Source organism: Mustela nivalis (assembly GCF_964662115.1).
Source record: "Mustela nivalis genome assembly, chromosome: 7".
Classification (NCBI taxonomy): Eukaryota; Metazoa; Chordata; class Mammalia; order Carnivora; family Mustelidae; genus Mustela; species Mustela nivalis.
The window spans coordinates 527,078-540,757 of record NC_139026.1 but is presented as its reverse complement, the minus strand read 5'-3'; the positions used below and the strand labels follow the sequence as shown (position 1 = coordinate 540,757).

The window sequence follows — 13,680 nt, the reverse complement described above, 5'->3', positions numbered from 1 at the left end:
AGTATGAAGGGCATGTCGCACACGGTGCACGGGGACACACACGAGCACACACACACAGATGCACGTGTGTACATGCACACACGCGCGTGCACAGAGAAGCACGCGCATGTACACGGGTGTACTCGGACACCACAAGCTCAGAGCCCGGTGTGATCGGCTTTGCCACCTGTCCCCGGGACAAGGCCCAGGGACGGTGACTGTGAGGGGCATGGGGAGATGGGGGCCCGTCCGGCCGCGGGAGCACAGGGTGGAGACCTACCATCACATCGTGGATGTCGTCTGTCGTCTCCAGAGCCGCTTCTTGATTTTCTTTGCCTTCAGTGTGTTTGTGTTCTGCAAACACGACCCCCGGAGAGCCGTCAGCTGGTCAGGGTGAGCCCCTCAGCGCGGCCCCACACCCCTTAGCCGGCAGCCGCCGCGGCCGCACTCCGCAGCAGTGCGTCCCCGGGGCACGTTCGCGGGTCCCGACACGGGGCAGGGCGGCATCAGGCTCAGGCGACGTTGACCCGCCCCAGGGTCTGCCACTCGGGCCCTCTGCCGGGTGCAGTGCCGGGGTCGGGCCACACCTGGGGGCCACACAGCCTGGGGGTGAGTGGGGGGGCGGGGAGTGGGGTGGTGACAAGGTTCTCGCGGGTCTGAGCCGCCCCGTGGGAGCCGGCCCTGTGCAGATGCCGGGGCCAAGAACGCACAGATGCCGTCTGCAGTGGGACGCGCGACCTGTGGGGACCCGGGGCCAGAGGAGGGACACACAGGGCGAGGCCCTGAAGGACAGCGACGCGGCCTGGACACGGGGGCGGGTGGCCCGTTGTGGGCGGGGGCGGGGGGACCAGGTCTGGAAAGCTCAGGCCTGGTGTGGGGCTGGCTAGGAGGGCGACGGCCCCGGGGAGACCCCCGCCCACGCAGGAGAGGCCCGGGTCACGGGCCCTGAGGGCCAGAACGGCACTGCCCGGAGGGTGTGTCACACACACACTAGCCTTACACCGAGGGACAAGACACCTCGATACTGTACCCGTCGCCTCTGCATTGTCATCGGCCACGTTCGGGATGACCTTGGGCAAAAAGTGGAACTTCTTCTCCACCCAGCCCTTTCTTCGAAGGGTGGCCCGTATCACCGGGTAGTGCCCGTAGATGGAGAAAATCTTCTTTTCCTCAAATTGCAAGAGCAGATTTCAAATTAAAGAACGAAATGCAAGGCGGTGAACTGTCTGTGAGGGGAGGCCTCGAGTCCCGCTCCAAGAGCAACGCAGGGAAACACCCGAGAGTGTACGCGCACGCACACACACGCGGGCACGGAGCAGGGCCCCACCGTGCGCACGCTCGCGCACACACACGCGGGCACGGACCCACCGTGCGCACGCTCGCGCACACACGTGCGGGCACGGAGCAGGGCCCCACTGTGTGCACGCTCGTGCCTCATGCGCCTTGCACTCTAATGCTTTCTTTTCTCTACGAAGGGGACAGTCTCAGTCTCTCATGCGTGGGGGTGAGGGGTTGGGTGCCTGAGGTTTGAGGAGTGAGAGGGAAGAGCCATTCAACCGGCCAAGGAGGGCCGGAGGGACAGGAGGCCAACAGTATGAGGCCAGCACAGGGGCTGGGGACTCGCCGGTGAGTGTGGAAACAAACACAGCTGTCTGGGGACCAGGAAGAGAGATGGCAGCAGGTGGTGTGCACCCAGGTCGTCCCAGCTGAGGGATGGGAGACGGGAGAGTGAGGGTCATGCTAGAGCCCCTGGGCCCATGCTGCTGAGGTCCAGCCCGCACACCTTCACCTGGACAGGGTCCCAGAGTGCGACAGCCGTAGGGCAGGCTCAGCAGTTAGCTTAGTGCCTCACGAGTTCGTGGGAGCAGGTAGGGAAGGCTGGGCAGGAGGGGAATGGCTCAAACTCATGGTGTCCTTAATTAGATGACTTTGAACGAATCAAAAGACAGACTCTTGTGGGTGGGCCTGGCCTAATCAGGCACACCTCTTGAAAAGAGGGTCCAGGGCATCCCTGAACTTGGAGATTCAAAGCAGCAGAGACTTTCTCCCCACAGTCAGCTCTGAAGAAACCAGCATTTCAGCCACAAGGGAATGAGCCCTGCCAACCAGCCCAGGGAGCCTGAAAGCAGATGCCTTCCCAGCTGAGCCTCCAGACCAGCTGATGCCTCATTCCAGCCCCGAAGGACCCTGAGCAGAGGACCCCACAGAAGCTGTGAGATAACAAATGGGTATGTTTAAGCTCATGGCAATTTGTGACCCACATCGGCAGTCGATGTACCCTATAGTTCCCATGAGGAGAACCTGCATGCCTCTCCCAGGAACACGCGCAAGGAAGCTCATGCCTGGGGCCGGAGGCTGTGAGTCCAGGTCACAGGAAACCCACAGAAAACACCCAGCAGTTCAAAGGACCTCTCTCGGCCTCCTTCTGTGCAGGAAACCTGTCCAAAGCCTGTCCTCGTCCCCCACAGGGCTGTGCACCAGGACGGAGGATGGGGCGACCTTGGCCACGGAGGGGCTGCGGTGACGCAGAGGCAAGAGCGCCAGCACCCTGTGCCCCAGCCAGAACTACAGCCATGCTTACGGTCAAACCGAACGACCTTGGAAAAGCAGACTGTTTTAATGAACAGAATAAAATTCCTCAGGGAACCACAAAAGGAAGCAAAACAGAGCATGAGGCCTGTAAGATATAAGAGGGAAATGGAATCGAAACTGTAATCGGTCCACAAGGAGGCACAAAATGAGGGGGAAGCTGACCAGACAAGGCGGACGGGACGAGGGAAGAAGCCAGGGACACAGGGTGACGTCTGTGGACCCCAGGGGTGCACTTGTGGATAAACACACCAAAGGCCCCCGGAAGAAGGTGAGGCGTGCCGGCTGGATTTCTAGAACCCCAGTCCACACTGTTTACAAGAGAAAGTCAAAGGTAGTCGCATACAGGTCAGTAGAACATAAGAGGATCTAAGCATGAGACAAAGCAGCCTTTGGGACAAAAGAAAACCCTAGAGCAAAGAAAATCACACCATAATTTACAAAAAGACTGAATTCACCAAGAAGATATTTTGTCTGCTCCTGGTAAGAAAGCAGTTAAGTTATATGAAGTGAAAACTGACAGCCACAACGTGAAGGGATCCACACTGCCCAAGGGTATCTAACGTGCTTCTCTCGGTGAGAGACGGACCCGCAGACCAGAGGGTCCAGTCGGCCTCGAAGACTTGAGCCACACAGATAAGCAGCTCTGCCCTGTCGGCTCCCCGGGACACACCCAAGAGGCTGGGCTCCAAGCAAGTCAGAGCACATTTAGACGCAGACGGCGCCCGCAACCGTACGCAGCCGAGCTAGAAATCAGTAACAACATAATTAGAAAACACCCCAGCATTTATCCAAAGGGTACAAACATAGCGATCTGAGGGGGCATGTGTGCCCCAAAGTTCATAGCAGCAACATCCACAACAGCCCAACTGTGGGAGGAGCCCAGATGTCCAACGGCAGATGAACGGACAAACATGTGCTGTATACACACAGCGGATTACCACGCAGCCATCAAAAATGAAATCTTGCCGTTTGCAACGACATGGATGAAACGGGCGGGTGTTATGCTGAGCAAAGTCAGTGAGTCAGAGACAGACAATGATCCCAGATCTTGTCATACGTGAGTTTAAGAAACAAAACAGGAGCACGGAGGGAGGAAAATAAAATAAGACGAAATCAGAGAGGGAGACACAGCACAAGAGAACCTGAACTCTAGAAACAAACTGAGAGCTGCCGGAGGACAGGGCTGGGACAGGGTAACGGGCGACGGGCTTGAAGGGCGGGGCGGGAGGGAAGGAGCGGGGCGTCACGTGCGGCTGGCGAGTCACCGACCTCTATGCCTGAAACTGGAAACGCACTAACCATATGTTAACTAAGTTGAATTTCAATAAAAAGTAAAAAATAATAATAAAATAAAAAATAAAATGAAAAAATTTTGTGTACGTGAAAAAAATAGAAAAAACCCCAGAAGGATAGACATGCATGAACTCTAGTTTGAGGAACTCCGATCAATGAAAAGGAATACTATGAATCATAAATACTTCAAACTACATCTCAACAGAAGTATTATAACACAGAAGCCTGTGGAAGCAGCTGACGCTATGCTTAGAGGGATGTCTGTGGCCCTGGACGTTCAGCCGTTTTTAGGTTTCAGGGGAAAACCCGCAAATTATTACGCTGGTAGGCTGGTCGGTATGACATTGCCGAGAGCACACACAGCCACGGGGACCTGGCAGGCGGCAGGGTCCCGCTCCCCAGTGCAGGGCGGTTGGCCAATGCGCAGCCGGTGCGCCCAGGGTCACACCATGACCCTGCACTGGGGACCCCAGCTCCGCAGCTGCGCATTGGGCCTCAGGAGCAGGTCCCCACAGGTGATGTGCCAGATGTCCCCGCTCTACTCGCCGGCCTCCTGAGCAAGAGCCCAGCTCCGCGCAAAGCCCCAGAATACGGCCCTCCCCTGGCAAAGGCTGCTGGTGCTCTCAGGGTCGCAGACGGGCCCTCCACTCCTGAGTAGACAACACCAGCACCTGCCCCCCGTCCCTCCACGGTCCCCGCGCTGGGGTCCGGGCCCAGGCCAGGCCGGCGCACTGCCCACAGCTGGAGAACTCAGCGCATCAGAGGCAGCCCACCGGCTCTCCAGGTTCCAAAATAAGTTTCCGCATTTACAAAACATCCTCCCCCCCCTTGGGGTGCCTGGCTGGCTCAGTCTGAATAGCCTGTGACTCTTGACCTCAGAGTCGTGAGTCTTGACCCGTGTTGGATGAAGAGATTACTGAAATAAATGAAACTGTATAAAAGTGTCCCTCCAGCCCCAAAGGGCATTTACCTTGATGGCCTTTTCTGTTAATTGTCTTGCTATTTTGTATCTGTCTAATTTGGGGGAAGAAGTCGAGTCTTGGGAAATTCCTCGTTTTAATTCTGCAGGAGAGAAAGAGACATCCAGGCAGAGGTGAATTGCACAGGGTTGCTCGGGAAGGAAGCCCAGCCCACCTCCGGCCCCCAGACCCCCCCAGCAAGCCCTCAGCGTCCTCCCCAGGCTGTACCCCTCAGCTGGCCATCCCCAGGTGATGCCCGCTCTCGGCCCCCAGCCCCCAGCCCCGGCAGCGCTGGCTTGGGCTCCCTCTCTCCTTGCTGGGTGCCCCACCTGCTTTGTGGCCACACCACGACCACCCCCCTCCGTCTCCGTCTGGGCGACAGGCTCCCAGCAGCACTCACCAAGTTCTAGTGCAAACACCTTAAAGATTAAGATGAAAACCCGCCTCTCTGCATCCCTCCCCTCCACACCCCTGCGTTCCGCCCTCTGCTGGGCTCCACCAGGGGCACGGCTCATGCTATCATCGCACACGCATAAGCCGATCCCGTGGTCAGTCCCCTGGCCCGGGCTCCTTGGACCACCAGACTCTTGGCCAGCCAGCCCTGCTCCCGTTGGCCCCCCTCCCCGCCTCACCGCAGCCCCTTCTCTCTCCCTAAGCCCTAACCTTGAACTGCCTGGGCCTTGACTCAGACTCCATGCTTCCAGTCCATACGCACTCCCTGGGCCAGCTCACCTTGTCGGGTGGCTTTCAATTCCACCACACCCAGGCCGTCCCCCGACACCAGGTGACCTCCTGACAGCACCGGGACTCCCGGCACCTGGATGTCCAAGGAGCATCACAGGGGACAGGCCGGCAGCAGACGCCCATCCACCCGCCCGCTGTTCCTCCTCCCTCCGTGGGCCCCGGAGACCCACATCCGCACGGCCAACCAATACAGACACAAGCAGCAACGCCCTTGGTGGGGGCAGGGGGGCTCCAACAACGGCAGGTCCACATGCAGAAAACAAATCAAACCCCAGCGGAGGACACGCAACCGTTCACCTGCCGCAGACCACGGGCCTCCACCTGAGAGCTAGACACACAAAGCATCCGGCAGAAAGCACCAGCCGTAAAAGTCAAAGTTGGGGAAATGACATGCTCTGCTCTGTCAAGAAAAGGAGAATGCAAAGCACCAACTGGGAAAAAATACTCTCCGTGTCGACGTCCCCCGAAGCCCAGCACGGAAGGAAGGCCACTGAGTGGTTCCGTCCGTGTGGGGTCCGCGGCGCCAAAAGCCAGAAGAGAGGGAGGGTGGGGGGTCGGGAGGCCCAAGGACGCGGCCCCCGGCACCCCGGTCCAAGATGTGGGCTGAGGATGAGCGAAGCCACAGCTGGCAGAGCGACAGGACGCGACACGGAGGCCACCGACGCGTGCCGCGCACGTGGGCTGTCAGGGACCGAGCAGGAGACAAAGGTCTGTGAGGACAAAGATCGCAACGTCGCCGCGTGAGCACGCCCAGGGCCCTGCACCCGCCTCCAGGACACGGCGGCGTGAGGGAAAGCACACCTTCGAGGAGGTCGGGTGGGAGCCCATCGCCCTCTGGCCACAGAGCGACCGAGTCAGGGGTCAGCCCGCACACGTGCGCCAAGTGACCCGTGGCCAGACGAACTGAGGTGGAAAGCACTGCGTACTTCTTAGCTAAATGGTGATTAAAATACCAAACACCGGATCTCTGGGCTGTAGTTAGGTTGTATTTATAAAGAGATTTTTAGCTGTAGATGCGTATATTTGAAAATAGCAAAGGCTAAAAACAGTGAGTTAAGCGTCCGTCTCAAGATGTTAGAGAGAACAGTAAATTCAAACCCAAAGAAATACAAGAAGATTAACAGAAAGGAGATACTGATGAAATATTTTAGTCAAGCCAGAGATTTACAACTAATAATATTAGAAAACAATTGGTGAGGGGTGCCTGGGTGGCTCAGTGGGTTAAAGCCTCTGCCTTTGGCTGGGGTCATGATCTCAGGGTCCTGGGATCGAGCCCCATATCGGGCTCTGTGCTTAGCAGGGAGCCTGCTTCCTCCTCTCTCTCTCTGCCTGCTTCTCTGCCTACTTCTGATCTCTGTCTGTCAAATAAATAAAATCTTTAAAAAAAAAACAATTGGTGAGACCAACTTATAAAAACGAGAAGAGGCATAAAAATGCTATTTAAAACCTCATCCGTACAACTCCACGGCTAATGGCTTCGTGGGTGAATGGTACAGAACATCTCGTCTCGCACAACACATTCTGAGAGTAGAAAAGGCCAGCACACACACAGATGTGTGTGACTCACACACACAGATGACAGAACCATACACCCCACGGTCGCCTGGTGTCACTTCAAGGCTGGCTTGGAAAAGCTTTGTAAACTGCACCACAGTAAGAGGGTCAGGAAAAGTCACAAATCCCATCTCCACAGACACAGAGAGTCTTAATTGTCCCCAATTTCCATTTAGCTGAAAACTGGCAGTGAACAGACACACACAGGAGCAGCCCGGAAGGGCCCCTCCGTGCACCCGGCCTTTGGTTTCAAACCCCGGGCTGCCCTGGCTGGAGGGACCCGAACTCTGGAGAGCTGGGATTCCCAGGCTGGGACACTGGGAGCCTCAGGTGACCTCCGGGCATCTTGACACCCTTACAGCTTTGGATGGGGGACACAAAAAGATGCAGAAGCGGCGTGCAGAGGCGGGAGCCCCCAGTGCAGACCGCTGGGAGCGTCAAGGAGTATGACAGCCAGACCCAGTCCAGATGTCCGGTAGACGAGAGAGAGAGAGGCACAAACAATCCTCCCCCTGGGCCGTAAGAGATGCCCGCACCTTCCCTGGAAACCCAGACTGCGGGGCAGGAATCCGCACCTGGGTACACCTTCTGGAAGGATCAGGACTTCACCGAGGCTGAGGAGGGGGCAGTTCCTCGTCTCTAGCCTTCCCAGCTATTCAAGGCACCTGCCCCTTGCCCCGGGAGGGGAGGGGAGGGGCGGGTGAGCGGGTGCAGCAGTGGTGGGGACGCCAGAGCACCTAGGGGCCGGACGACATCCCGTGACCAGGCCCGTGTGCCTCCCTCGGGAAGTGCTCTCCGGTCAACCTCCGGCACGACCTCCTGCCCAACCTCCAGTCCCAGCGCAGAGGGATTTCCCCCCACCCCCACTCAGGGGCTTTGGGCCGTCACCAGGTGCCCCGACACAGCTCCTCACGTGGCCACAGGACACACAACCCTACCACGGAGGGGTCTGGCCAGTTCTGGTCCGGCAGCTGGCGGCAGCACCGGCGACGGCACGGCCAGATGGCAAGTCAGGGCCAGAGCTCCACCCCCCAGGAGTCTTGGCAAAACACTTGGCAAAACCAAAGGCCACTCTCATCAGGTCTCCGGCGCCCTTCGCCAGATCACAGGGTCCACAGAGGGGGCAGAGGAGAGGAAACCGGCCCAGGCGACAGCCAGAAGAGTCCCGACGCAGGACTTGCTCCGGAACAACAGGCCTTTGTCCTCCTCAGGCCCAGATCCTGGAAACACCAGGCAAGAGGAGTGGCCGCTCCGGGAACAGACAGGATAGCCTGATGCCGTGTGTGGTTCCCGACCACGGCTCGATCTGAGCAAACCGACTCTGGGGCTTCCTGGGGAAACGCAATGTATTCTGGGTGCTGGATTTTAGTGAGGAATTACTGTCCACCTGATCAAATGTGGAAAAGGAGTTTAGTGATAAAATGTCACTTAGAGGGGCACCTGGGTGGCTCAGTGGGTTGAGCCTCTGCCTTCAGCTCGGGTCGTGGTCTCGGGGTCTTGGGATCGAGCCCCGCATCTGGCTCTCTGCTTGGCGGGGAGCCTGCTTCCCCCTCTCTCTCTGCCTGCCTCTCTGCCTACTTGTGATCTCTCTCTGTCAAATAAATAAATAAAATCTTTAAAAAAATTTAAAAAAAAAGAAAAAAAATGTCAGAGATACTTAGTAAATATTAACAAAAATTTCATAAAGTCATTACTAAAAACAAAAGAGAGGTACTCTCTAATATTAAAAGGATCAATTGGTCAGGGAGATATAAAAATTCTGAAAGTAGAGGCACCTGGGTGGCTCAGTCGGTTAAGCCACTGCCTTCAGCTCAGGTCATGATCTCAGGGCCCTGGGATCGAGCCCTGCATCGGGCTCTCTGCTCGGCAGGAGCCTGCTTCCTCCTCTCTCTCTCTGCCTGCCTCTCTGCCTACTTGTGATCTCTGTCTGTCAAATAAATAAATAAAATCTTTTTTTTTTAATTTTTTTAAAAATAAAATAAATAAGAAATAAAAACATGGACCAAAGGAGAATCTCAAAAATGATTTGAGCTGAATGATAATAAAAATAGGACATATCAAAATATTATAATGCAGCTAAAATAGTGATTAGAGAGAAATTTATAAATTTAAATTCATATATTAGAAAACAAATGGAAAGCTATCTGAGCTACCATCCAAACAGGCTAGCAAAGGAACAATTAAACAAAAAGAAAGTAAAAGAAAGAAAATAATAAAGAGCAGAATTCAGTTAAATAGAAAATAAATGTGCCATAGAGAAAATTAACAAACCAAAAGTTGGATCACTGAAACAATTTTTAATTGATAAACTTTTTCAAGAAAAATGAGAAAACACAAATATACAATATCAAGAATGAAAAAGGGAACATCATTACTGACTGTACAGATGTTAAAATGATAAGATGTTATGAACATCCACATGCCAATAATTGGGCAGTTATAGGAAATTAGTATTTTCCTTGATAAAAACAGCTTTATCAAATCTGACCAAAAAACCTCAGAAAATCCAGGTAGGCTTATTTTTGGTTAAGAAATTAGTTCCCTAACTAAAAACTTCCCATAATGAAAACTCCAGGTCTAGATGGCATCACAGATCAATCTTTCCAAACATTAGGGGGGGAAATATCTTATATGAGCCCTCTCATTGAATAAGGAAATAATAAACCCTTTCAGTTCCTTTTTAGGTGGTCATAAATTTAATACCAAAACCTAACAAGGACATTATAATAAAAAAATAGCACCGCCAACTCATTCATTAAAAGAGGCATAAAAATCCTAAACTTTGTAACTCAGATCCAGTTGTACAAAACAATACAATACAACCATGTGACGTTTATTCCAGGAATATAAAGTTGGTTTAATATTTGAAAATCCATTAACATAATATACCACATTAATAGACTAAAAGTTAAAAATACATTATCATCTCAATAGATGCAGAAGAAAGCACATGATAAAATGTTAGAACTATTCATTAAAAAATTTATCAGTAAACCAGGAATAAAAGAGAACTTCCTTTAAAAAGCCTAGAGCAGCAGCATACTTCATGGTGAAATATTGAACGCTTTTCTCCCTCAGTTTGGGAACTAAAAAAGTTGTCCGTTATATCATTTCTGTTCAACATTATACTGAAAGTACTAGACAACACAATAATGCAAGAAAAGGGAAAAAATGTCTAAAAACTGAAAAGATTTACAGATTATGACTGTGTATGTAAGAAATCTCCATGAATCTACTAGGTATTAGAACTAGTTAGCAAAGTGGGGGCGCCTGGGTGGCTCAGCGGGTTAAAGCCTCTGCCTTCAGGTCATGATCTCAGGGTCCTGGGATCGAGCCCTGCTTCAGGCTCTCTGCTCAACAGGGAGCCTGTTTCCTCTTCTCTCTCTCTGCCTGCTTGTGATCTCTGTCTGTCAAATAAATAAATAAATCTTAAAAAAAAAAAAAAGAACTAGTTAGCAAAGTAACCAAATGCCAAGTCAGTACAATAAAATTAATTGTATTTCTCTATACGCAGAATAACTAGAAAGTGAAACTCAACAATGTCATCTCTAAAAAACATCACAGATCTAGGAGTAAATCTAACAAAAGGAGTCTCTCATATCTGTACTCTGAAAACTACAAAACACTATTGACAAGAATCAAAGAAATAAATGTTCCTGGGTTGAAAGACTCAATATTGATAAAATGTTAGGTTTCACGCAAATTGATCTATGGATTCAATGTAACCAAAATTAAAATCCTAGCAGGATTTGTGTGTGGGGGGGGTGTGGGTTAAATTAATAATTTGATTCTAAAATTTATATGGTAATGCAAAAGTCTAAGAAAACCTAAACAAATCTTAAAGGACAAAGTCAGAAGACTCACACTACAAAATATTAAGACTTATTATAAAGCTATTGGAATTAAAACAGGGTAGTATGGACTCAGGATAGGCAAAGAAATCAATAAAACAGAATGGAAAACAAAAAATAGGTTTGGTCTGATTTTCCACAAAGGTGAGGTTGCAGGGCCCACCGGGGTCAATTAGATATTCACATGGCGGAAGACTGAATGTTTGCCCACGCACTCCTACCTCACACCAAGGACACAATCCCTGTGAATTGTGGAGGTGAATATGAAATATTACATTACAAAGTTTCCAAAGGAAAACAGGATACTGTTTTCTGGACAATGGGGTGGATACAGATTTCCTAGTGAGACTCAAAAAAGCACTACCTACAGAAGAAAAGATTGACTATTAAAGGTTCTTACAACTAAGAAGGTGATTTTCAGATGGACTGGTAAGTTGCTGGAAACACCCGCCAGGGACCGGAAGGTCCTTATAATCCATGTAACCGACAAAGAACTGATGTCCATCCAGCAGAGGCCCAAAACTCCTACCACTCAAGAAGGGAAAGCCACAACCCAGTTAATAACGGCCGAAAGACTAGCACGGACTCTCCACAAAGACCCCAGAAAGGAAAGTGGAGAGGAAACCACAGTGAGACGCCCCGCACACGCACCCAGTGCCCAGATTGAACAGGACGAGGCCCACCGCTGGCCTGGATGGGGAACAGCTGGGCCTCTTACTCCCGCGGTGGCCTAAAGCTGAGCAGGAGCCCACCTTGGACCCCGCGAGCTCGCCCCCAGGTGCGCCCCTGCGAGAAGGAGCGCACGGGGCAGGAAGGGTTAGGGTTAGGGTTAGCGCCCATTACTCAGCTCTAGGGAAGGGCTGGCCGGCGCTCCTCTGGCCCCGTGCCCTAACCCAAGCAGCGGACTTGGCGCCCCTTTCCCAAGCTGAGCTCTGAAGTCGACCCTCTTGGAGGGCAGGAAGGTGGAGGGCAGGGGGCCGGAGGGGGCAGGGCGGGACGTGGCGGAGGGTGGGGGGGTGGAGCTCCGGGAAGGGGCTTCACGCCCCGGGTCACGAGTCAAGCCCGGGCCCAGCGCTGCGTCTCAGCCGCGCGCCCCCGCCCCGTTCGCGCCTCGAACCGCGAGTCCCCAGACGGCGGGCGAGGACGACACTGACTGTTCTCTTGTCCCGGGTCTCCTTCCCGGGAAGCGGACGGGAGCCTCTTCCTCTCTGCGGGCTCCATGCCGGCCTCCGGCAGCTCGCCCCTCCTCGCGCCCGCTCGCGCCCCTGCAAGGAGAGGGGGCGTCGGCGAGGGCTCGGGGCCGGAGGGCATCCCCGCGGGGCGGGGCGGGGCCGGGCTCTAAAGCCAGGCTGCGGGGAGCGCAGGTGTAGGTAGGGTCGGGGCAGTCTGGGGAGAGAGGGGCCAGTCTAGGTGCGCAAGGGGAGGTCTGCGCTCCCGAGGGCGAGGTGAGGGCGCGGGCCGGTCCGGGCTGGGGTGGAGGCCGGGCGTCCGCGGAAGAGCGGTTCTGGGCTTCCGAGCACCACGTCCGGGAGTCTGGGGCCGGGGGCGGTGGGGCCAGGGGGCGGGGTCCGCGGTCCCTGCGCTGGGGCGGGCGCCTCGGTGATCCCGAGGGCTCGAGCGGGACGGGGCGCGGGGCGCTGTCCGGCATCCGCAGGGGCACAGGGCCGGGGTTCCGAGGCGAGCGGCGCCAGTGCTCACCCGGGACCGGCCCCGTGGCGCGCGCTGCGCCCCCGCCCCCCGCCGCGCCGCCAGGCGTCCCGTGGTTGCCCGGGGCAACGGGCCGGGTTTGCGCGGCGCATTGTGCAAGCCGCGCCTGCGCGGGGAGCCGGGCGCGGGGCCCGGGGGCAGCGGCGCGGCGGCCGGCGCGGGGCGTGGGGTTGCGCGGGCGCGCGGGCGGCGGGGGGCGTCCGGAGCGGCTGCGGCGGGGCCGGCGGGGGTGGCGGCGCGTGTGGGACGCGGGTCGCCGGGGGCCGCGGTCAGTGGCGTCAGCGCTGGACCCGGAGCCGGGGCTGCCGTCCGAGGCGTGGGGGTGGGGGCCGGGGCGCCGGGCCATGGCATCCTCGGGGAAAGACGGGGCGCACCGCTCCGGCTCGGGGTCACGAAGCCCCATCAGGCGCAGGGCTGTTGGTCACAAAGACCCTCCCTGGCGGTCAGAGGCCCCCAAGTCACAAAGAGCGAGAGTCACAACCGGCCCCTGACCCCACCCCACGCCCCTCTCAGACCCTCACTCCCGGTGCCCCACAACGGCCGGGCCGGAGGAGCAGAGACCGAGACAGTCCCTGGGGTGGCGATGCCAGGCAGGGGGCTGCACACCGGGTGTCCCCACGTGGGCTGTGGGCAATCGCTGCCAGCAGGGCAGCTTTCCCGTCCCGGGGAAGAACCCGAGGGGGACTTTGGTCCCCAGGGTCATTCATGCCCCCCCCTTCCAGCTGCACCCAGTGTCCCACACCAGCCCTTCTCCACCTCCTTCCTCCCCTCCTCTTTGTGGACAGGAGTGAGTAAGAAAGACCCACCTACCCTACTGCTCCGAGTAAATTTCTGAAACCTACCTATTATCTTTATTTGGTTTAAAATCATCTTTATTTTGCACTTAACTTCCCAAGATGGCCTACAAGTGAGGCTCCACTCTGCATTCGCTGTGGCAGTGTGGGTGGGCAGTGCCTGTAGGCAGGAAGGGGTCTTTGTGCCCCTTTCCAGTCTTCACTAAC

At 55.2% G+C, this 13,680-nt stretch overlaps 1 protein-coding gene across 4 annotated transcripts in view; it reads right to left on the bottom strand.

Annotated features, from left to right (window-relative positions):
* The window catches only part of TTLL8 (tubulin tyrosine ligase like 8), a 48,980-nt gene extending 35,413 nt beyond the window's left edge, over positions 1-13,567 (bottom strand). For 3 of the 4 annotated variants that reach the window (XM_082739418.1, XM_082739419.1, XM_082739417.1), the window contains exons 1-4: positions 12,127-12,650; positions 4,835-4,926; positions 1,010-1,148; positions 260-333 (exon numbers count right to left, since the gene is read on the bottom strand). In XM_082739418.1, the coding sequence (XP_082595544.1) occupies positions 260-333; positions 1,010-1,148; positions 4,835-4,926; positions 12,127-12,283 (462 nt within the window). In that variant the 5' untranslated portion in view covers positions 12,284-12,650. Of the gene's footprint in view, positions 1-259; positions 334-1,009; positions 1,149-4,834; positions 4,927-12,126; positions 12,651-12,670 lie in introns of those variants that run through there. The other variant, XM_082739416.1, reaches the window with a different exon arrangement.
* Positions 13,568-13,680: the final 113 nt, after the last annotated feature.